The sequence below is a fragment of the Medicago sativa genome, chromosome 2 (assembly GCF_051527215.1).
Source record: "Medicago sativa cultivar Bolivia chromosome 2, Bolivia_mono, whole genome shotgun sequence".
NCBI lineage: Eukaryota > Viridiplantae > Streptophyta > Magnoliopsida > Fabales > Fabaceae > Medicago > Medicago sativa.
In genome coordinates this window covers 63589613-63613786 of record NC_140750.1, presented here as the reverse complement: position 1 = coordinate 63613786, position 24174 = coordinate 63589613, and the positions used below count along the sequence as shown (strand labels likewise).

Sequence of the window (24174 nt, the reverse complement as noted above, 5' to 3'; positions counted from 1 at the left end):
GAGCACACAACAAGAGTATATCTTTGTCTTCATCCTCAAGTTGCACTTCAATGTTCTCCAAATCATCAAGGATTTTGTTGAACTCCGTTAATTGCTCCGTTACGGTCTTTGACTCCACCATCTTGAATGAGTAGAGTTGTTGCTTAAGGAAGGGAAATACTTGGGTGCCATAGTTTTTTGGTGCCATTCGTGACATAGGTTCATTTTAGATGAGAGAGAATGATGAATGATTGATTACAATAAATTATTTAGATGAGAGAGAATGAGTTGTTAAGATAGAGATAGACACAAAGGTACCAATGGCACCAATGACACCAAAAAACTATGGCACCCAAGTGCTAACCCTTAAGGAATTGCCTATGAGCCAAAAATTTGGTCATATACAATGACTCCAACTTTGACTACATAGATGCTGCGGTATGTTCCTTCGCGACATCCCTCAAAACTTTGTCCCCGAGGCACAAGATAATGACACACCTAGCCTTGTCCACCATCTCAATCTTCTCCGCTTGTGACAAGGTGACCGGCAACACACCTTCACCCTTCAACGCTTTCTCACACTTTTGTTGTATCAACACCGCTTGCATCTTCACATTCCATAACCCAAAATTGTTACTTCCGATGAAATTCTCAATATCCCACTTGGAACCCATGGTACTCATTAAACCAATTCACTTCTATTCCCCACGGTAGGCGCCAATTGTTGTGAATTCCCTCTTCTCAAATTACACCAATGAAAACAAATATGTGTGGAGAAAAGGAAAATAGTAACCAATATCAAAGTAAACAGAAACAATAACAACAATAAAAGCACCTAGATCTAATCTAGGAATCAAAGTGAAAAGCTCAAAACCACAAGCAAAAGATAAAGAGAGAAGAGAAACAAACACACCAAAGATTGTTGACCCAGTTCGGTCCAACTTGACCTACTCTGAGGGAGAGATTGATCTCTCCAATCCACTATCAATGAGTTCTTACAAAGAGATACAAATGAGTTACAAGAAATTAGCTTCAACAAGCTCAGAAAGAACAAACCTAATTTCTACCCATTTTTCCAATCTCACCAATGAACAAGACACTCAATGATTTTCACTCACCCAAGGTGTCTACAATGTTACCCAACCCATGAGAACTCTAATCAAAGACCCTCAACCCTAAAGTTACCTCCTTTGATTTCCCAAGTTTTTCTTTCTTGAAGATCTCACTCAAAATTTGAACAAGAATACTTATATAGCAGTCTTCAGCTGTCAAAATCGTGTCATGGTTGCCAAAATCGTGACACGGTTGATGCGTACGACCCAAGGTATGACCAACCTTATCCTGAAAACGTGCAAAGCATGCCAAAAATCGTGTCACGATTGAACCCTCGGAAAACCATGCTTACGGCCCTGCGAAATCGTGACACGGTACACAAATCGTGTCACGATTTGGAACCTTCATTTTTGAGTCAAAATATAACATTTAGTATCCTTATTTATCAAAAAAAACTCGGACATATTTTTAGGCATATGTGTTGCTTTGAAGTTTAATGCATGCTATACTTTATGATGAACTAAGTACTGCTGGTAGTTTAATAAGGGTGCGTTTGTTTAAAGTTATATTCGTAGATTCCTGAGAATAAAACGATAAGAATACACATGCCTATGTTTATTACAAGTTTACTAAATTTTATTCCCGAGTATAAAACGTTCCTGTGAATAGAAAACATTTTCCAAAGAAAAGGGTGGGAATAAAGTTCCCATGGAGATGGGAATAAATTCATGAGTTATTTCCTATTATAATTTCTATTTTTACGGTTCCCAGGAATATTATAATGTTAAGCAAACATTTTTTTTCTAAATACCTTGGAATAATATTCCCATCTTTATGTTCCAAGGAATATTATTCCTAGAAATAAATTTGGTAAACTTGAAACAAACACACCAGAAGTATTAAGATCTTGTAAAATCAAGATAAAAACTTTTACAACAGAAATTTGCTTAGTTCTATGTTTTTTGTATTCAACGATCTAAATTTAGCTGAAATTTTCTGTATTCCACATATTTAATACGATTAAAAAATGATGTATAGGTTTGTTAATGCAAAATAAATAGCTAGTGTAAAGGATCAGAATCCTCTAATTTTTTATTTATTAAATGTTTTCTGAAAATATGCACAATAGATTTCAATAACAAAGTGGTGCAGATTCTAAAAATGAAATGCAGATTAAACTGTGTTAGAGGAAGTGCAAGACCAAATAAATTGGAAACTATCAAGAGAAATCTAAAATTAGATGACCTATTTGTAGATATCATACAAGAAATGACACAATGTTATGCAATTGTTTGATCCATGCGATCAATCGCATGTAGTATGAAAACACATTGGTTGTTATAAGACTCAACCTTGCGACAAAAGTACGAGACACATAAAGTAACCCTTGTGAATAAACAATTACTTATCATTGCAAAAAGGGATTGCAAATAACTAACTGACACATCTTGTGACATTATAGTTCTTCTAGAATCATTTCATATCAATGAAGATTGTAATATGATGGTACAAGACAATGAAGAAAAGGCTAGAATAATAAGTACTACACACTATTAGAAGATCGTCCTCGCCTTTTTTCGCTTGCAGCGGACAAAAATGTGACAATCGCAGAATCAAGGGGATGGTTTGGTTTTAGTTGGAAATGGAACTTAAGTTGAAGCAGGGCTTTGTTAGATAAGTAGGCAGGTGAGGTATCTATGTCGGATGACATTATTACAGGCATATCACCAACAATAAATACACCAGATTATTGGGTTTGGTTGCCAGACGTTGCTAGAGGCTTTTCCGTTAAATCTTGCTATCTCTGGTTGACAAAGGAAGGCGTTTCTACTTTCTAGGGAGAACTCGAATGAAGGCATCCAGGTTCAGGTCCGGTTGAAATTGTGGAATACTGCAGTCCCTAGCAAAATTCTTATTTTCCACCGGAGGCTCTTGCATGACAGGTTGGCAACAAGGGAGAATTTGTTCGAGACAGGCATACTGACGGCTCAACACCAACTCAGCCGAGTTTTTTCTGCAATTCAAACACAGAATCTGCCCAACATTTTCGTGTCCAACAATGTTGTGTGGAATCAAGTTCATGGATGGCTTGGCATGCGACACAGTGGTATTAAATATGGTAAGAAAGGCGGGAAATTCTCACTGCTGGTGTGAATGGGCTAGGCAGAAATCAAATTATTTTTTAAGGAAACTCAATGGATGTAAGTGGCATAGTGTCACATATTAAAATGACTTGGTGGGAATGGTTATTAGGCCGAAAAGGATGCTTGGAGGGAGTAAATTCCTCTAGTTGGTGTGTAAACCGTCTCAAATGTATTTAACATTTGTACTCATTTAACTTGAGGTTCAGTATGCTCTATGCTAACTAAATATAAATGACACATCAAATTTAAGGACTGAAATTTTACCATGGCGGAAGACATGCCCCTAATTCAACCTAAGGCATAAATGAACGAATACTTTGGAGACTATACATCAACAATCAATATACAGAAATGAACACTTTTTTTTTATCAATTCTGCAAAAATATTCATGAGTCATATTTATAGAACCTAGAGGGATGACAAAATAAATAATAATTGTTAGAAAGTGTGTTGATATTGCTCGAATTAGTAGAGAAAGTGATTTGATTTGATAAGCCTTTTTGCCCAACAAACAGAAGCATTGCTGCTTGGCCAAATTCATGGTATATATTATAGGTCAAAAAGGGGAAACAATTAATAAGAGTAAAAGTTACAGTGAGTTTGTGTGTAAAAGCATCAGATATACTACTCAATACTTAACAGAATATTAATCATTTCATCCTACTGAAATATACACAAACAAAGTATATTATTTGAAGTATCACATACTAGGAAACCAATAAACTGTTTGGAGCAAACTCAACTTTTTGGCATACAATTATTATCTGGCAATGCATTTCCCATAAACTGCATCAATGCATTAAAACAATCCTCGGAAAAACCATAGTCTGCTTTCAAATTTAATGCTGTCAAAGAAGCTGATAGCACATAATATCTATAACAACCATCCCATAAAGGAGATTGTGCGGCCTTCAACAATTCAAAGAATCGTTGTGCTTCTTTGTTAGGAGATTCTTCCATTGGGTCTTCTTCGTCTGGTCCCATGGCATCCTTTACTAACTACTCATAATTATCAAACATTTCCCTTTGACCTCTACCTGCATAACATGAGTGATTAACAGCCACTTGGGGAATCTGGGTGTGTCAAGTTTTCTTATTTTCATATATAGTTTAAATTTAAACCTACATTTGACATTAATTTCGATGTGAAAGTTGATTCCTTATATCCACGCAACTGCGTCCATGATGGACTGTTGCTTTCTAGTATGTATTCATTAAACATTATGGCTAAATTAGAGAAGCAGTTGTACCTTGCAATATCATACCTAAGAATCATTCCTTGATCTCAAATTGTAAGAGTTGAATAGGGAGATTATACAAAAATATACTTCAATATCTTGGAATTCGAGTTTTAATAAAGCATAACAGAACACTTTAATTTGTTCATATTTATTGCAGCCTTGCAACACTAGAGTAAACATTTTTTAACACAGTGCCACCAAAATCAATAAATTCTGTAACAGTTGTCACTTTACATGGCCAAAACTACCCTAAAATGTGTATGAGAAACTTACATAGGAAGAGAACAAATTTGCTAAACTAGAATGAAATATATGAACCACCTCACTTAAGATCTTACAAGACGGGAGCAATTCAGACGAACCTGACCTTGATTTCCAGTCAAAACATCATGGTTAAACAATTTCAACATAACCCTTGCGAAATCCATCCGAAAGGTTGATCCGTCATCTGAAGCATAAGCAGAAACCAATCTGGCAGTCTTCTCTTGAGCCATCAGCTGTTGATCAGCAAACAATAATCCTCTTCCTCTCAAAAAAACTCAGATAGTGACTGTCAAAAGATGCTCCAGATGGCACTGCAGATGACAGTGCTTGCATGTATGACATCCCTTTATCACTACTAGAGTGATGAACATTCACTCGCTTTGAAACTGTAAACGTCGAAAACGTGCCGTTGCTGCTGATATTATTCTTATTGTTCTCAGGACAGTTTAGTTTCATCTGACTGAGAAAATCAAGAGGAATACTCGAGTCTGATTGCCATGTTCCTTGAAAGTCGTACAACCTTTGCTGAATGAAATCGCAACCGATTTTTCCAATGTTGTGTCCTCCTGTATATTATCCAGAAACCAACGGATCTCATTAGCCTTATTCAAGAATTTAAAAAATGTGTGAGATCATAATCTCAGCTACGACATCCGGGTTTTTGTGACCACAGTTGAGGCTGCATCAGGCTCAACAGTTCACAATGAAGCCACGAAATATACCTTATCATATTATATTCTTAAATGCATAAATGTAAAGTAATTTACCAAGGAGGCTGACTGTTTCCCATGCGCTGAATCCTCTAAGATTGAAGAGGTGCAGTGTGTACGTAATGTTATCGTCAGGCCTTGGAATCCGATCAGTTGCCTCCTGGAAAAACGATTGCAGGCTATCTCGTCTGCCTGTTAAGATTGGATAGAAAGGACCACCACCCTGCGATGTCAATGTCCATAAATAAATCATAGGTGCAAAAATAAAGTGAAAATGCATCAGAATTAAGAGCATTCAACAGAAGATATATGTTATAAACTTATAGGTGTTAGGAACAAACCAAAAGAACATAATCTCTTGCGGCAAGAGCAAGTATGTCAGCACAAGACACAACGCCGGGACATGCTTGTTCCACCTCCTCCTTAATCAATTTTATCAAAACCTTTCAATGTTTGATTTGGAATAACCTGCTTCTCATAGGAACCGTTTCTATCACCATTGTCTTCCAATAGCAAGGAAGCATCACATCCCTGATTTCGCAACACCTCAAGTAGTTAGAACAGAAAATCAAAACCATTATGAAAGCAAGAAGATGATTTAGTAAACATAGATAAAATCATTATGAAACAAAGATCTATCCTATGCAGTAAATATAATCAAAGCAGAAAATAAAGAATTAAAGACGAACGAAAAAAGATTAAGTTTATTTACCTGGATGAAGCAATCATGAAAGAAGAGACGAAGAAGAGAAGGTGCAAGGTCTTTATGATCAATGTAGATATCGGTAACAGCGGAATGAACAATATCTTCAGCTTGAGGGCAAGAATCCCTATAGAAATTATATTGAAGATTGGAACCATCTCTGATTTTCTGATTGAAATCAAATGGAAAAGTATTGGCTGCTGATGAGATCATGAGTTCATTAAGCATGTGGAAGGAGGCATATAAAAAAATGCACTAAAAAAATAATATTTTATTCTGTTTTTTAGTCCATTTAATTCCAAGTCAGCATCATATTTTCTAATTGAATAATTTCTTCTATGAGCTATTATTCTCACTGCTTTGGTATTAACTAGTTGAAGATTCATGGCTTAAATCTCTAGTGTCATTTGATTCATCATTGCATAATTTGATACATGAAGTGGAGTATTAAGTCACAAGCTGCTCAAGGGACAATCTCGTTGGTTTTTATTGTTTCCAAAGTAGAGAATTTTGATTAAAAAAAGTCACTTTATGTGAATTTGGAAGCTTTGCTTCTTTTTGGTTCTGGATTGAACCATGCATTGATCTTATCAAGAAACAACGTTTCTTGTGGCGATCCTCTACCAAATTAAACATCTTCCTTGGATTGGGAATTTGTTTGGTTACCATTTCTGTCTATTTCCACCATTCTTCATGATGACATTCTGTCATTACGTAATATTAGGGACTTATTGTGACATTTTGATAGAGTTCTTATGCAATTTCTACTGTTCTGGAGTGCAAAAAGCTTAAATGTTGAAGTCTGTTCGAAGGAAATCGCGCCACGCCAATTTCAAGCCGTGCTGCGATTTTTGAAGCAAAATTACATCCTCCCTGTTTGAGGGAAATCGCGGCACGCCTATATACATGGCGCGACGCGATTTTGACGGGTCAGGCCCATGACTTCTATAAATACTGCACTCAATCTGAAGAACGAGGGTGACGATTTTGGGGAACGAAAGTGCGATTTTAACACCCAGAAGGCTGCAGCGGAGAGGATTTCATCGTCTCTAACCCAGTTTATGTATGTTTTAATTCTTTCATTGATTATGCTATTTGTAAACTCAATTATGAGTGGCTAAATCTCTTAGAGATTAGGTCGGAGATGAACCTATGTAACCCTAATTGATCATATGTTGCTGTGAAACTCTATTACTTATTAATGATATTCTAGTTTTCATTCAATTCAATTGTTCTTACTGCTTTTTATATCCTGATCAAATATAAACATGATTTTGTGAGATCGAATGACTACTGACCATAACTTTCGACTTAGACCTAATTGAATTGTTCTAATAAACATGGTTAGTCTAGGAATGGATAATCGTTTGTTAGTGATATTAGGTTAACGTGCTTAAACCTTTGATGATTATTAGACCACCTAAGGAATTAAGGGTTGTAGTTTAAAAAGAGGGTCCTAACTCAAGGGATTGATTAGGGCTAATTTGTTAACTATCGTGAAACTAGAGAATCATTAGTAATAATAGGTGCAGTAACCAATTAGGGGAAACATAGAGGATTCGAAGACCTGATCTCATCTTTCTCCTATTTTCTTAATCAAATCTTTACTTTTTTATTTGATTTCTTAAAATCAAACCAAATCTACTGCCTAGTGGCAAAACAAAATAAACTTTTATACATCCTACTTTTATAACGAAATTGAATAATTGAAGTTAAAAACAGTCCTCGTGGGAACGATATTTTTACTACTTCGATAGTTATTGGTGCACTTGCCAATCTTCTATCAAGTTTTTGGCGCCGTTGCCGGGGACTGTTGAATTATTTCAACAAGGCAATTACGTTATAATTTAGGGTTTTTGCAATTTAATTTTTCTGTTTTTAATTTTTTATTTTTCTGTTTTCATATTCACTTGATTACTTTGCGTTGTGCAGTGCTACTAAGGTATTTTGCTGTTTATGCGAGGTAAACAGAGCTCAGACGACCTAGAATACGATCCGGAAATTGAAAGGATTGCTAGAGCACTTCGGAAAGCTGTCCGATCGCAAAGGTTAGCTCAGTCCGTTCCACCGGGTGTTCGAGAACAAGTACCGAAGCAACTCTCAAGTGAATCTGAAACAATCTCTTCTCCTAAATCTGCAACTATGGAAGGAGAAGGAGTTGTACCACCAAGACCTAAGCTTGGAGACTACGGGTTAGCCACTCATCGCGGTCAACTGACCCACACTTTTCAACCAGCTAACCCCGTAGCGTTCGACATCAAGACAACTGTCCTCAACGGTTTGAGGGACAAGCAATTCGATGGGACTGAAGCTATGAGTCCTCATGAACACTTGAGCCGTTTTGCTGAAACCTGCGAGTTTTGTGTGCAACCAGCCACCGTGACTGAAGCACAAAAGAAGCTAAGGCTATTTCCTTTCACCTTGACGGGAAGAGCAAAAGATTGGTTGCTAACAATTCCAAACGGGACTGTCCAAACATGGGAAGAGTTAGAGCTGAAGTTCTTGGAGAAATACTTCCCTATGTCTAAGTATTGGGACAAGAAGATGGAGATCTCTAACTTCAAGCAAGGAGAAGGTGAATCATTGTATGATGCTTGGGAGCGATTCAATTTGCTTCTCAAGAGATGCCCTAATCATGAGTTCACCGAGAAGCAATACCTCCAAATCTTCACTGAGGGGGTAACACCAAACACTCGAATGTTCTTAGATGCTTCCGCGGGAGGTAGTCTCAAAAGCAAAACTGATCATGAAGTACAAGCTCTAATTGAAAACATGGCTGGCAATGAGTATCGTGATCAAGCTAAAAAGAAAGAAAGAGGAGTGTTTGGGGTGAGTGAACAAACTGCTATCCTTGCGAACCAAGCAACTATGAACAAACAAATCGAAGCTCTAACTAAGGAGTTTCAAGGCTTCACTTTGGCTCATAAGCAACAACAAGTAGCTGCAATCAAATGTGACTTATGTGGTGAAGAACATCCCAACGGTGAGTGTGTTCCAGAAGGGTCAAATGAAGAAGCTAACTTCATGGGAGGTTATCAAAGGCAGAATCAATACTACAATTCAGGCATCAACAAGCATCCCAATCTAAGCTACTCAAATAACAATGCTTTGAACTCTCAGATGCTCACTCCTCCTCAACAACAACAAAGGAAGCCATCAGCTCTTGAGGAAACTATGATGAACTTCATGAAGATGACTCAAGGCAACTTTGAAGAGATGAAGAAGAGTCAAGAAGCTGAAAGAAAGAACAATGAAGCTTCTAGGAAGCTGCTTGAAACTCAACTGGGGCAATTAGCTAAGCAATTGGCTGAACAAAGTAAAGGCGGATTCTCAGGTAACACTAAAGATAACCCTAAGAATGAGTCTTGTAATGCTATTGAATTGAGGAGCAAAAAGGTTTTGACACCTTTAGTTCCAAAAGCTCCAAAGAAGGTTGATGATGTAGTTGAGGTAGAGGAGGATGATGTAGTTGAAAAAAATGATGAGGGTGGAGTTGAAAAAGAAAATGATCATGGAGTAGTTGAAAACGAAAGGAAGAAAAAAATAGAGGGAGAAAAAAGTGAGAAGTTAATTGATGAAGATTCAATCTTGAGGAAGTCGAAGAGTCAAATTTTGAAAGATGGAGACAAACCACAGGTTATTCCATCATATGTGAAGCTTCCATACCCTCACCTTTCAAAGAAGAAAGAAAAGGATGAAGGTCAATTCAAGAAGTTCATGCAACTTTTCTCACAACTTCAGGTGAACATTCCTTTCGGCGAAGCTCTTGATCAGATGCCGTTATATGCTAAGTTCATGAAAGACTTGTTAACCAAACGAAGGAAGCCTAAGGATGATGAGAACATAGCACTTTCTGAAAATTGTAGTGCTATTCTTCAAAAGAAGCTGCCACCCAAGCTGAAGGATCCTGGTGCTTTCACTATCCCTTGTTCCATTGGACCGGTAGACATTGGAAGAGCTTTATGTGACTTGGGAGCAAGTATAAATCTGATGCCTCTTTCAATGATGAAGAAGCTTAAGTGTGGGGAACCAAAACCAACAAGAATGACCATTACTTTAGCTGATCGGTCAATCTCTTATCCTTTCGGTATACTTGAAGATGTGCTAGTCAAGGTTAATGACTTGGTATTTCCAGCAGATTTTGTGGTCCTAGACATGGCTGAAGATGAAGACATGCCACTCATTCTAGGAAGACCTTTCCTTGCAACTGGTCGTGCTTTGATTGATGTTGAATGTGGAGAGCTAATGTTGAGGTTTCATAAGGAGCAGGTAGTCTTCAATATCTTTGAGGCAATGAAGCACCAAGATGAGAATCCAAAGTGTTACCGGATTGACGTTGTGGAAGAAACAGTCGAAGATAAAACCCTTGAATCTCAACCTATTCAATCTAAGGAGGTGGAAAGTGTGGAATCTATAGATAGACAAGAAGTGATTGAAGATGTTGGGATGATAGAGGGTGTTAAGCAACTGGAAGTAAGCAAAGAACAGATGCAACAACAATCATCAGGAGACATCCGTGACAACAAGTATGGGGGATTGACAACTGGTAAAAATGAAATAAAGACTACTACCACTGGTCCAGGTGGTAAATTGGTTTATAAGAGGATTCCCTGTGGGATGCGTAATGGGCCGGCTGCTTTTCAATGGTGTATGCTTTCAACTCTCTCTGATACTTTAGAAAGAATTAGGAGGTACTGTGACGAAGGGTTGGCAAGAAACAAGCCTGTTGATGAAACTGTGGACCTAAGGAAGTCTGGTGCACAAGGAACTTTCAAGGGTAACGAACAAAAGCTGAAACGGTACCGTAAAGGAGGACTCCCAAACAATGAAGAGGGAGCCACATCAAATGATCCTTAGGGATAGTCATCAGTCAAGCTAGTGACGGTAAAGAAGCGCTGAGTGGGAGGCAACCCACTATTTATTTTTTTCAGGTATGATTTTATTGCTTTAAAAAATAAAAACACAAAAATATTTTTCTTCTCTTTTAATACAAGGCAGGAAAGTTTTAAAAAAAAAAAAAAAAATTTTGTTCAAAGATACCTCTTGCCAAAAAATCATGCAAGGTACTGATGTCTTGCATGATTCTCTCCTCAAAAGTTTTTCAAAAATTCAAGGAACTCAGGCATTTTTCAAGAAAACAAAATTTTTGGCCTGAGGAAGCAAAGAATGCTCCCTGTTTGACCAAAATCGTGCCGCGCCTATATATGGCCGCAGCGCGATTTTCAAGAGCAGATAGCCTAACCCCCTGTTTTAATAAAATCGCGCCGCGCCCACTACAAGAAATATTGCATTTTGCCAGGGGCAGAAGCCCTGGTAAAATGCAAAAAGCCTTGGCAACTGGACGTTTTCCAGGGGTTTTGCCAGGAGCAGAATCACCAGCAAATCTGCTCATCGCAAATTGTCCTGCCAGGGGTTCAGCTCCTGGCAAAATGCGCTCCTGGCATAGGCCCTGGCTCAACCCCTGGCAAATTGTGTCAGCATGAATTCTGACCAATGCAGGCTTTTGCAGACTGTGTCAGCATCACATCAGTCATTTTCAAAACATGCCGGGGACATTGCGAGGGGTTCACCCCTGGCAAATTGTGTACGAATTTTTTTTTAAAAACGTTATTAAAATATTTAAAATAAACGTTTTTAAATTGTTTTTTTAATTTCTTTTTTTAAAAATTGTTTTAATAATAAAAGTTATTTTAAATAATTTTAAATAAAAAATTTGTCTTCAAATTTATAAAAATTTCAACTAACAAGAGGCATTACATAATGATAGAAACCTCGTTATGTTATGTTTTTTGTTGATTCATCAAACCCCCCAAGTTCCAAAAACTAACCAATCCCTTAATTCATCAAACCTCAAAATTCAAAAAAACAAAATCAATTAAACAATTCAACATTATAAATTCACAATTAAAACTGAAACAGAAAGCACTATTTAGTTACCAAATGAACTTTATCAGATTGGGAAGAGTCCAATGGCCATATTCATATGGAAGAAAGAAAAGAAAAAATAAATAATTTTTCTGAGTTCACATGATTTCAATAAGCTCAATGCATCATTTTCCAGCATACCCAGAAACCAAATTCAATACAAAACAATAAAAACACGAACCAATCAAGCAAAGAAGCACATAATCATGATCTTATCAAAATTTTGACAGCCCAAATAGCAAAAAAGGGTAAAAGGATGAACATGCAAGTAAAACACAGTAACTTTACCAGAAATTGAAACCTTTGAGAAAACAACCGCGCTATTGTTGTTGTTAACATATCTCACACGACACAACTTGTTCTTCAGAAAACGCCAGAGTAGAATAGTAGTAATAATAATATTATAATATTAATAATAACTAGTAGAAATGAGGGTGGTGGTGTTTCAATGGAGGAGGCTTAGTGTTATTTCAACAGAGGAGAGAGAGTAAAAATGAAAAATGAATTAGAAGGGGGAAAGGGAGTCTGACGAGAGAAAGGGATAGGGGAAGGGAAGTTGTGTGGTCCATGTGATCACTAGAAGAAAAAATGAGAAAAATAATAATTTGCAGCTACACAGCTACTCAGGTAGCCTTTGCATGCTTTGCTGACAAATTTGCAGGTTTTGCAATTTGCCAGGGGTTTTTGGTGGCACAACCCCTGGCAAAGTGTTGTACCTTTCTGCTTTTTCTGACCACAAAAGAATCTTTTCTGCTGCATACATTTTGCCACGGCTTTTGTGAGGGGTTGCCCCTGGCAACTTTGCCAGGAGTTTTCCCTGGCATAGCTCCTGGCAAATTTGCCAGGAGTTCTTGCTCCTGGCATTGTTCCCTGGCAATATGCAAGATTTCTTGTAGTGGCCTTGTATTTGGCCGCAGCGCGATTTTGCTTCAAAGCTTCCCAACCGTTGCAAAAACTAGCCGTTACAAACCCACCAAACTTCCCAACCGTTAAAAACTAGCCGTTACTAGCCGTTGCAACACAAAATCGCGCCGCGCCTTGCATTTTGGCGTGCCGCGATTTTGCCCAAACAGGCCTATAAAATCCTTCACTGTTCATCACCATTTTCATTCCATTCTTCCTAACTTTCTCTACCAAAACTTCCCTAAACTTCTACTCACGAATTTTCATCATCTTCATCTCCTTTTTCACTTCCTAAACATCATCTACCCATAATCCTATCATCAATTCATCAATCCAAACCACCATCAAACCACTATCATTCCCAACTTTCCCAAACTTCACAAAACTTCCCTTTCACCATCTTCCTAAACCACAAATGGCCTCAAACCAAAGAAACACTCGCTCAAAGAAAGCCACCAACCCCAAGCCATCCACAAGCAAATCCAAACGTCCTCGTGCCGCATCCGAACCACCCGAAAACGCCATCCATTTCATCAATGACCAAGCCCAAGAGTTCCATCAATCTATGAAGAGTTTTGAAGTCATAGGGGAGAGGAAGTTTGATTTCACAAAGCTTGTGAAATATCCTTTCTTTGAGTCTGAATTACGAAGGAGGGGGTGGACGAGATTGAATGAGATGATCGACGAGGCAAACAACAAAACGGTGATCGTCGAATTCTTTGCAAATGCAAGGGTGTCCGATACACCCTTTCAATCTTTTGTTCGAGGAAAATACATTGATTTCAGCCCGGATGCTCTCAACGCATGGCTGAATGTTCAGGCACCGGAGGAGTGTTGGGTTGAAAAATTGAGGAGGGAGAGATCTGCTATTACGGAGGATACCTTTGATGAGATCATCACCACCATGTGTAGGCCTGGGTCGACTTGGAAAAAGTCCCGGATGCTTACTTATGCGGAGATGCTGCCGGTACCCAAGGCGTGGGTATCATATGTGGTCCAGACTCTTGAGAGTGCATCTTGCACTTCTGAAATTCCTCTCAAGAGGGTGCTTGCTGCCTATGCCATCATCAAGGGGCACCCTATAGATATTGGCCGCCTCTTGGCCAATAGTCTTCATGATCTAGCAACCGGGAACACCACACAATTGGGACATGGAAGCTTAATTAATTGGTTGTGTGAGCAACAGTTGGTGCCGGCTTATGATAGTGATCTCAACACAAGCAATATGAAGCCGATCACCGACTCGGTCATGGATGGGTTTGTCAAGAAATATGAAGGCTATATGAAGGAGAGAGAGAGGGAGGCAGCAAGGCAACAACAAATGGAGCAAGGAGGGAGTAGTAGCCAAGGGGGTTATGCTCCTCTTCACCCAAAGCTTGAGGAATTCATGCATGTGCAAGCTAATTGGATGAATGAGACTTCGGACCAGCTGTGGGTGAACCGTCCTAGGTTCTCAGCTGCGTTTGCTGCGGAGGCTCAATTGCATATGGGTCCGATTAGTGGGTCTTATGAGAGGTTTGGAGGCTCCCGTGAGCGCATGGAGAAATATTTTACACATCAAGAAGAGTATGGGCTGCGCATGAGGAGGGAAATCACTGATGATTTCAATACCACCGAGCAAGATCAAGGGGATGGCATCTTTGAAGGATTGAGGACACCGGGGGCTGGACACTCGGATGATGATCAAGACATGGGCTGATCTACTGATGGATTAGCATTTTCTGCTTTGTATTTTATTTTTCAGTCATTTTTCTTTTGATGTATTTTCTTTTTATTTTCTTTTTAATGTCAAAGTCCATTGAACTTATTTCCCTATTGTAATTGCTCCTGCACTTGTTTATTATTAATGAATTTGTTTTGTTTCATGTGACCTATTCCAGTTTAGTAACAGTTGTTTGATGAAACGGTATTCCAAAAGTTCTTAAGGAGGGGTGACTTGATTCAAAGGCGAAGAGTACGGCGTTGCTAGGTTGTCACATACTCCCAGAAATCTCAGCCATAAGGTTCATTGCCAAATTTGTTTTTCAATTTACTTATATTTAGATTAGTTTTCCATGCAACTACATTTCTAGAACTTGCATTGTTTCTCTATTATTGATTGGTCTTTGTCAATTACACACTGAGGCAAAAGTGCTTGGTCCTGTGAGCCTTTTTGAAGCCTACCCTGTTTTAATTTGTTAAATTTATCCTTTCTTAACCAATTGTGAGCCGGTAGGATTAGAACTTTTTGTTCGGTGACAAACTACATTACAAGCCTAGAGACTTTTAGGACTTGTCCCTTAATGAATTTCTGAGTTAAGGCATTGTAGAATGTTGCTAAAGATTAAGTTTGGGGTTGCTATTGGAATTTGCAACCAACTAAGTTTGGGGTGGGGGTACTAGAGAATAAGAGAACAAAAAAATGAAAGAAATATGAGATTGTCATGCAAAATATACACATAAAAATGGTGTATCAAAAAAAAAAAAAAGAAAGAAATTGAATGATGAAAAAGGGACAAAACATTGAAAATCCGAGTAACTTCAAACTCGATTGTCCCTAAAATGTTAAAAATATTCTCTAGTACCTTTGCATTGATTGTATTTCCACAAGGTGAATGATTGATGGATTGAAATTTTGTGCTTTAACTTCCGTAGGAATGCCTAACTCAAATTTTGTGTAGCCTACTTATCCAAATATATCCCACCTTTCACCTAAGCCCCGTTATAACCCTAAAGACCTCAAAAGTGTGTAATGATATTGACTTTGATTGATGTTTAGAAACTTTTCAAGCGTATGGTAATATGTAGACCTGCATGTCGACTGGTAGAACCCTATTTCATATTGATGCGTGGAGTTGTGAACTGGTGGATGCGAACAAGTCAAACTAGCTCATCTTTAGCTAGAAGGAGAATGAACTTTTGGCTACTATCGTTTTGTCAGGTAACTGTTATTTTACTGTCGTTTGTCACTGTTGCAAGCAAATTCCTTGAGGACAAGGAATGGTTTAAGTTTGGGGTTGTGATGACATTCTGTCATTACGTAATATTAGGGACTTATTGTGACATTTTGATAGAGTTCTTATGCAATTTCTACTGTTCTGGAGTGCAAAAAGCTTAAATGTTGAAGTCTGTTCGAAGGAAATCGCGCCACGCCAATTTCAAGCCGTGCTGCGATTTTTGAAGCAAAATTACATCCTCCCTGTTTGAGGGAAATCGCGGCACGCCTATATACATGGCGCGGCGCGATTTTGACGGGTCAGGCCCATGACTTCTATAAATACTGCACTCAATCTGAAGAACGAGGGTGACGATTTTGGGGAACGAAAGTGCGATTTTAACACCCAGAAGGCTGCAGCGGAGAGGATTTCATCGTCTCTAACCCAGTTTATGTATGTTTTAATTCTTTCATTGATTATGCTATTTGTAAACTCAATTATGAGTGGCTAAATCTCTTAGAGATTAGGTCAGAGATGAACCTATGTAACCCTAATTGATCATATGTTGCTGTGAAACTCTATTACTTATTAATGATATTCTAGTTTTCATTCAATTCAATTGTTCTTACTGCTTTTTATATCCTGATCAAATATAAACATGATTTTGTGAGATCGAATGACTACTGACCATAGCTTTCGACTTAGACCTAATTGAATTGTTCTAATAAACATGGTTAGTCTAGGAATGGATAATCGTTTGTTAGTGATATTAGGTTAACGTGCTTAAACCTTTGATGATTATTAGACCACCTAAGGAATTAGGGGTTGTAGTTTAAAAAGAGGGTCCTAACTCAAGGGATTGATTAGGGCTAATTTGTTAACTATCGTGAAACTAGAGAATCATTAGTAATAATAGGTGCAGTAACCAATTAGGGGAAACATAGAGGATTCGAAGACCTGATCTCATCTTTCTCCTATTTTCTTAATCAAATCTTTACTTTTTTATTTGATTTCTTAAAATCAAACCAAATCTACTGCCTAGTGGCAAAACAAAATAAACTTTTATACATCCTACTTTTATAACGAAATTGAATAATTGAAGTTAAAAACAGTCCTCGTGGGAACGATATTTTTACTACTTCGATAGTTATTGGTGCACTTGCCAATCTTCTATCACTTCACTTTTTATTATCATATTTTATCCAGCATTCACAAAAATACAAAACTAAAATTACAACCATTTCTATCCTTCATCAGCTGCTAACATGACTGTACCAAAAGAAGTATGAGAGAAAGAAGATGAAGTTGTTTGTGTTATGGTGTTTTCTGGTTCTGGTTCTCCTCGTGGGTTTCTGAGAGAGAAGAACGGGAAGGACTACAATGAATGCAACATTGATCCATGGGTTGAAGATGAAGAATCTCCTCATTTTCTTGATGATGAAGAAGAAGAGAAAGAGAAGAGAAGACTTGTTTAGGAAGTTATTGGGTTGTTTGGAATTGCTTGCAACTGAATGGTTTGGTTAGTTAGCAATGCATATTGATATTCTTTTTATATAGGAAAGGAACTAGGAATGGACTAACTAGGGTATTCTTGTATTTAGTAATATGGGATTAATCTTCTTAGGGGTAAGTAATTCTTCTTCTAGCACCTTTGTTCTCATTATTAAAACTCAAATCCGTAATTCTTCACTTATGGACTCAATCAATCAAAATAATGGATTGATGGGTTATGGAATTACTATTACGAGTTGTGAAATCTGTTTCGTTGATAGTATACAAATTTCTTAAACAATGTCTTTAAAATACTCGTTAGTATAACACTAACTATATATTAATGGATGAAAAGAGTGCAAGAACAAGAACTTGATAAAAAAATGTATTATTATTTTATTTAAAAAAAAATGTATTATTTTATTTAGGTTTAAATGCAATTTCGGTCCCCCCTATTTTAACGTAATCAAAATTTCTTGTAAAAAAAAAACGTAATCAAAATTTTAATCACCTTATTTTTAAAACCACTGTTTTGGTCCCCATATTTTACATTTTTTGGGTTTTTTTAGTCCCTCGTCATTTTTTTTGTTGGTGATTTGTCACCTTCATAATAAAGTGACATCTATGTGTTGTTATTTATTTTCTATGTCATTAATAGCAATATTTAAATATATACATAATAAAAACTAATTGATTAATAATTAAAAAAATGAAAATGAATTAAATTATAAAATGGAATTAGATTTGGAGAATGAACCTTAATTTCTAAAATCCCTAATTTATAAAATCCCCCTCTTCTATGCAGGTATGTTTGTTACAGGCATATTTATTAGTCCACAGATTTCGTTCGGCTATTTTGAAATATTTCAACGAAACACAATATGGTGGTGTCCTCACTCATTTTCATTTCTTTGTGTTGTTTAAGTGTACTAGCAATTGGACAGTGTTACATATTTATTTATCTCAACAAGTCTATTATTCACATTCTAATCTATCACTTCTTTTTTAGCTTGTATTGTTTCTACCAGCTAAAGCATCACAAAAAAATTGGATGAATTTTATGCACCAATGGAGTACAAAAGCTACATCAAGCATATGGAAAAAGTTTGTTATAAGCACTCATCAATTTTACTTTGATTTTGTTTGAGAGCAAAGTATTGATGGTAACAATGTAAAGGAGACATGAAAGGAAGAAGGAGAATGAAGATGGTTATTTTAGAAATTAAGGATTTTAGAAATTAGGTTCAAGTTCTCTCAAATCTGATTCCTTAATTCGTTTTCTATTAATGTTGGAGCAAAATATACTTGAGTTGAAAAAGTTTAATGGTACATTGTATAAGTTACATGATAGGTTACGTAACCCAGTTTGAATTCCTTATAAGTTTGTCATCAAAGATGCTCTTATAAATATGATCAGAGGATCCTTATTTATTTTTTGATAAGTGACTTGAGGAGTAATTAATTAGTAGTTATTTGGTCAACCCTCCCAATTGTCAATACCGAATAATAGAAGAATTCTTTTTTTTTTGGTCAAATAGTCTAATGGCTAGAGCCCACACAATTAAATATGAAGTGGGGTGTCCGAGGTTCGAACTCCGACCCTTCATATAATATGAAATATCCCTACCAACTGAGTTAAGTTCACGGGGATAATAGAAGAATTCTTTAGTAAATAATAATACAATAATGTTCAAAGATATAAATTACCAAATCTCTCCCAAATTCTCATTCAATACTCAATGAACATGAGTTTTTATAGTTACACATGATAACTAACAACACATTTTTGGAGAGAAATAATGGTTCAAACAGTTACAAATCAATTGTGCATTAATGATAAGGATGAATGAATAAGTTGAATGATTGTTTAATCATCAAGCTTGTCCAAACCCAACTCAGTAACAACCTTTCCACATTGGGCATCAATTGTCTGAGTCATGAACCCAAGGGGATTGACAAAACGAATCAAGGAAGGGACACCCATGTTCTTGGTTAGGACAATGCTGTCGGATTCGTTGTCCATAATCTTTGTACATGTACCCTTTCCATTTTCGGCCTTCACCTTGCAAACCTCTTCCTCGTGATCACCTTTACATTCAATGTTGTAGACACCTTCTTTGTCGGTGGTGCTCTCCTTCACGAATGTCACATTTTTGTCTCCCTTTCTGCACTCTAATGTTACTTTAACACCTGCACATCATTTGATCAAGATTAGACCGTCAAGAATCTGAGTTTTTTATTAACTAAAATCATAATGTGACATGGTGAAAGTTGAAATAACGATGAAAACCCAGCAACAAAAAGTATTAAACTCATCTCAAATTTCGTGGCTAAATGTTAGAGATGCCAATTTTGGTAATCAATTTCATCTTTTCCATCTCTAATTTCAATATTCATTTCAACATTTTTCTAGCATTAATAATATATTAATATTATATACATAATACATATGATGATAATTTCTGGGCTAGAAGATATAAGTTGTATGATAATATTGTTGTTATTACCTTCTAGGGGTTTGCTGAGCCTTGACTGAAATTGGAACCCGCATGGATCACAATAGATCTGTCCCACAACAATGAAAAAATCATCACCATTTGCTGCAGCATTTGGTGCAACATTTGGTGCAACACGAGCAGCCAAGACAGATGAGAAGCAAAAAGCAGAGACAATGAGAGCAACGACAGAAAATGACCTTGCCATTTTATTTATTTATTGTTGTTTGTTGATGGTATTTTATTGTTCTGCTTTTTTATTTCCCCTTGTGATGAAAAACAATATGATACTACCAAGTCTTTATATAGGAGCATGCAAGAGCCTTGATCCAATCGTTTGGAGTTTGCTATATTTGGAATGAGAAAGACTTGCTCGGTTTCTTAATGACCTCTAATTGAATCAAGGGTCACAAAAAATTTAGCCCTTGTATGGAATTAGCATTATAGTTTATTTCATCACCTTTGTGTGTCTATATATAGATATATATTGCTAAAATGTAGTGAAAATGGGTGTAAAAGAAGCTACATCACCCTATGTAGATTTAAATAATACTAAAAAGTACAAAGCAAAAACTTGATAAATATCTGGCAAGTGTACCAAAAACTATCGAAGTAGTAATAAATATCGATCCACAAGGACTGTGTTAGTTTCAATTATAACAAGTACGTTATACGTTAGGATGTGTAAAATTTATATTTGGTTGCCCTAGGCAGAAAAAGTTTGTTTTAATCAGAGTTGATTAAAGTTGAAAGAGTTTGAAAGAAAATTATGTCGAGATGAATGGTTAAGTCGGTGAATCCACTATTGCTTTATATGAAAAAGTCTACCTCTCTCTATTCTCAATTACTACTCAGTTTTTACGATAAATTAACTAAGTGACTTTGATCAATCTCTCGCATCAAAGCCCTTTCCTAAGTTATAACCCTATTAATCTCTTAACGTGATTGAATAACCGCGGAAGCAATATTGGAACGTTAATTCATGTATCATAACCCTCAATTTCCTATCTCTAGGTTCCTAGCATCTTGCAATCACATGAATTGATCTTAGGAATTGAATGACTTTGGAAGACACAAAACCTAACGCAATTCCCTAAAAAAAAAAAAAAACCTAACACAACGTAATTAATACAAACAACAACCCAAAAGCGTGATACAGAACAACCCTATAATGTAAAGTAGCCACAAATCCTAATCTAGAGCAATCATCTACGTTACCAAGTTGGATATTTGATAATGATGTTTGAACTCGACGACCAACACAATAACAAGTCCAAACACCAACAACTCACTATGAAAACATCAAAATAAATGTCATTTCAGCCACTCTATCCAAATTCAATCATGAAGGATCGAAATGGATTTACGAACCACCCCCAAACTCTTCAATCGAAAGATCTAAACCTACGATTCTAAAGAAACGATCAATCACCGCCCACCGGCACTGTGACAGACGGACACTAAAACAACAACCAAGCAACACTAGTCACTAGAGATGTGAACAGCTACCATCTTGCAACATAACCATATGAGTGAAACCACGACGGCACAACTTCCAGCTAGCATCGTTAAGGAAACAACAAACACAAGATATGAGAAACCCAAGTAAAAGAAGATGCACAATGATCCGAAATAAAATTCCAGATTTACCAAACAACCGAGAAAAAGTAGTTTAATAATAATATGAACGATTATAGGTGGTTTTGGGAAATTAATACAAATTTTAAAAAATCATTATTTTATCTACTAATATAATATAACCATATTTTTTTATAATAATATGGATGAATTTGATAAAGAAGTCTTATACTTTTTTCTTTTGGTGGAAAAGAAGTCTTATACTTTTCTTTACTAGTGTGTATACCCGTGCTAGGCATGGGAAAATTGTTTTTGAATGCAATTAAAAAGTAAATTACTTAACACTCCCTATCTTGAATTTCTTTAAATATGACATAAATGAGTATACTATACACACACAAAAATAAGAAGATTTTCAAAATTCATTCTAATACTCATAGCACAATATGTGCCTAATATTAAGAATAATAACAACAGTTTAAAAGATCGAACGTCATGTTGTTAAAGCCGCCAATGGTTTAACAATTAACACTACTACCCAATATTAGACAACACATAAAATTGGCACCTCATTTCAACAACAAAAAAATGGTACCTCAAAAAAAAAAAAATCACGTTAGACTACTGATTTTTACCATAGCTTTGAACCTGATTTTCCTCTATAAAAAATAATAAAATGAACGGCACCTTTGTATTTAAAAAACAAATATGACGGACAACTTTGAGACATATGTTACAATAGTAGGTTCATATCAATAGATAGCCAAATCCTATCTATTTTGAAAAATGCAAGATCATCCTCTGCTACAAATCTTTCTCACTTAAACAACTCATAAAGATTAGCTCATTTTAATAAAGTTGTGACATCAAGTAACATACACTAACCTGATTAAACATTAATTCTACAAAGAAAAAAAATAGAAATATGGGAAGATATAAAAGGAGTCACCTCCAAAGAATTATCACTAAAACTGACATAGAAGGGAAAACATGCATACCTACAGAAAATTATAAAAACCTAGTTTTTTAGACATGATCAAAGATTATTAAATATAGCAATCAACTAAAGAAAAGAAAAAAGAAATATAAATTGGAAAAACAAAGAACAAATTAAGTCCAAAAATAAAACTTGTCTTAGAGCTAATATTATTGTCCCAAAACCTAATAGAGATTCTTTTGGTATTTTCCTAGAGATAACACATGCAAAACAAAATGTGGCAGTTTGAGAGCAAACAACAAAAAGTGATGAAGATAGTAATGGAGAGCAATCATGGAAACTACAGCAAAAGTATATAACCAGCCTTCCTTCATCATAAGAATAGCCAAGAACCTTACGTAGAGCCAAGAACCATACGTATAAATAGGACAAAATCATCTTTTTGTAAGTTGGTTTGTGTTTAGTGGTTCTCTTATTGGTAAAAGACAATAGAAAAGAACCGTACGTAGAGCCTCACTTGATTCTTCAGAGGCTCACTTGCTTCCATTGCAGATTGTTTTGATTATATCACATTGTTGAGTTTCTTTGTCAATTCTTGAAGTGTCACATTGGCATTATAGAGCACTATAGCTTTCTCACTCTCAGCACTTTAAATTGTTTATTTATCTTGCCAACCATTATGTTCACAACATAATTTGTCAAAATAGTAACAATATCTATACAATAAAGAAAACTTGCACTAATATCCAACACCAACAATAACAAAGTCTAATAAAAAAAAATAAGAAACCCAAATGAATCTAGTCTAGCTTTGTAGATCTATCTATCTCCTCGTCCGTCCCTGCTCGCAATTTTCTTTTAGTGAGACAAACTTGCATGGGCACAAATCTGCAACAGAGAAGTAAGAAAGTGAAAAAAGAGTTAGTCACAAAAAGAAGACCAAGATTAACTAATTAAAGAGACAAATAGAAATAGAAATAGAAAGGGGAAGAAGAAAAGAAAAATAAAAAGATGATTTGAAAATATTGGAAAGCACAATAGCCATTGGAGGTACTATCTTGTTCCAAGATTAATTTACATGCTAGAGTAACTAATATTGGAGTTCCTCGAAGAAAAAAGAATACGCCAGTTGATGTTGATGTGGGAGTGAAGCATGATGTGGCAAAATATATTGGGGGAATGAAAATGCGATAGGTATTATCAATAGAGAGAAAATGAATGAATCTCTTGTTTTCATTAATTGGAATGAGATCAATACAATGTTATTTATACAAGTAGTGTGCTGTATGCTAAGTAATGTAAGCTAGCAACTAGAAGAACACTACTCTAATGGATAACTTGCTGCTCAAGTTATCTCTAATAACAGAGATGAAAGTAAACTGTAATAGTCCCCCTCAAGTTGGAGGTTTGTATATGTCAACTAAACCCAACTTGAACAATAGAGAGTTGAATGGTTGAGGAAGAAGAGATTTAGTAAAGAAATCTGCCAATTGATTTTGTGAGGAAATTGGAAGAAGCTTCATGATTCCTGCTGCAAGCTTTTCTCTAACAATGTGGCAGTCAATCTCTAAATGCTTGGTTCTCTCATGAAACACTGGATTGGCTGATATATGAAGTGCACTTTGATTGTCACAATAGAAAACAGGAACTCTTGTGCATGTAACTTGCAAATCCTTTAGCAGATATAAAAGCCATTGCAATTCACAAGTGGTTGCTCCAAGTGCCCTATATTCAGCCTCAGAAGAGGATCTATAAATAGTGAGTTGTTTCTTAGTCCTCCATGAGATCAAGGAATCCCCAAGAAAGAAACATTGTCCAGAAATGGATCTTCTAGT

The 24174-nt window shown here is 36.3% G+C and overlaps 1 protein-coding gene, 1 non-coding gene and 1 pseudogene across 2 annotated transcripts; all 3 read right to left on the bottom strand.

Annotated features, from left to right (window-relative positions):
- Positions 1 to 4623: 4623 nt before the first annotated feature.
- On the bottom strand, positions 4624 to 17265 carry LOC146949599 (putative Peroxidase 48; annotated as a pseudogene).
- LOC146949600 (small nucleolar RNA R71) lies at positions 8631 to 8737 on the bottom strand. Its single transcript, XR_015029524.1, has one exon. It is a non-coding gene; the product is annotated as a small nucleolar RNA R71 (small nucleolar RNA).
- Positions 17266 to 18969: 1704 nt separating the features above from the next.
- LOC146949598 (pollen-specific protein-like At4g18596) lies at positions 18970 to 20147 on the bottom strand. The gene is made up of 2 exons (XM_085745556.1): positions 19837 to 20147; positions 18970 to 19519 (listed from the first exon to the last, which is right to left on the bottom strand). The coding sequence occupies exons 1-2, from the start codon at positions 20030 to 20032 to the stop codon at positions 19197 to 19199; spliced, it is 519 nt and encodes a 172-aa protein (XP_085601682.1). The 5' UTR covers positions 20033 to 20147; the 3' UTR covers positions 18970 to 19196.
- Between the last annotated feature and the right edge of the window lie 4027 nt (positions 20148 to 24174).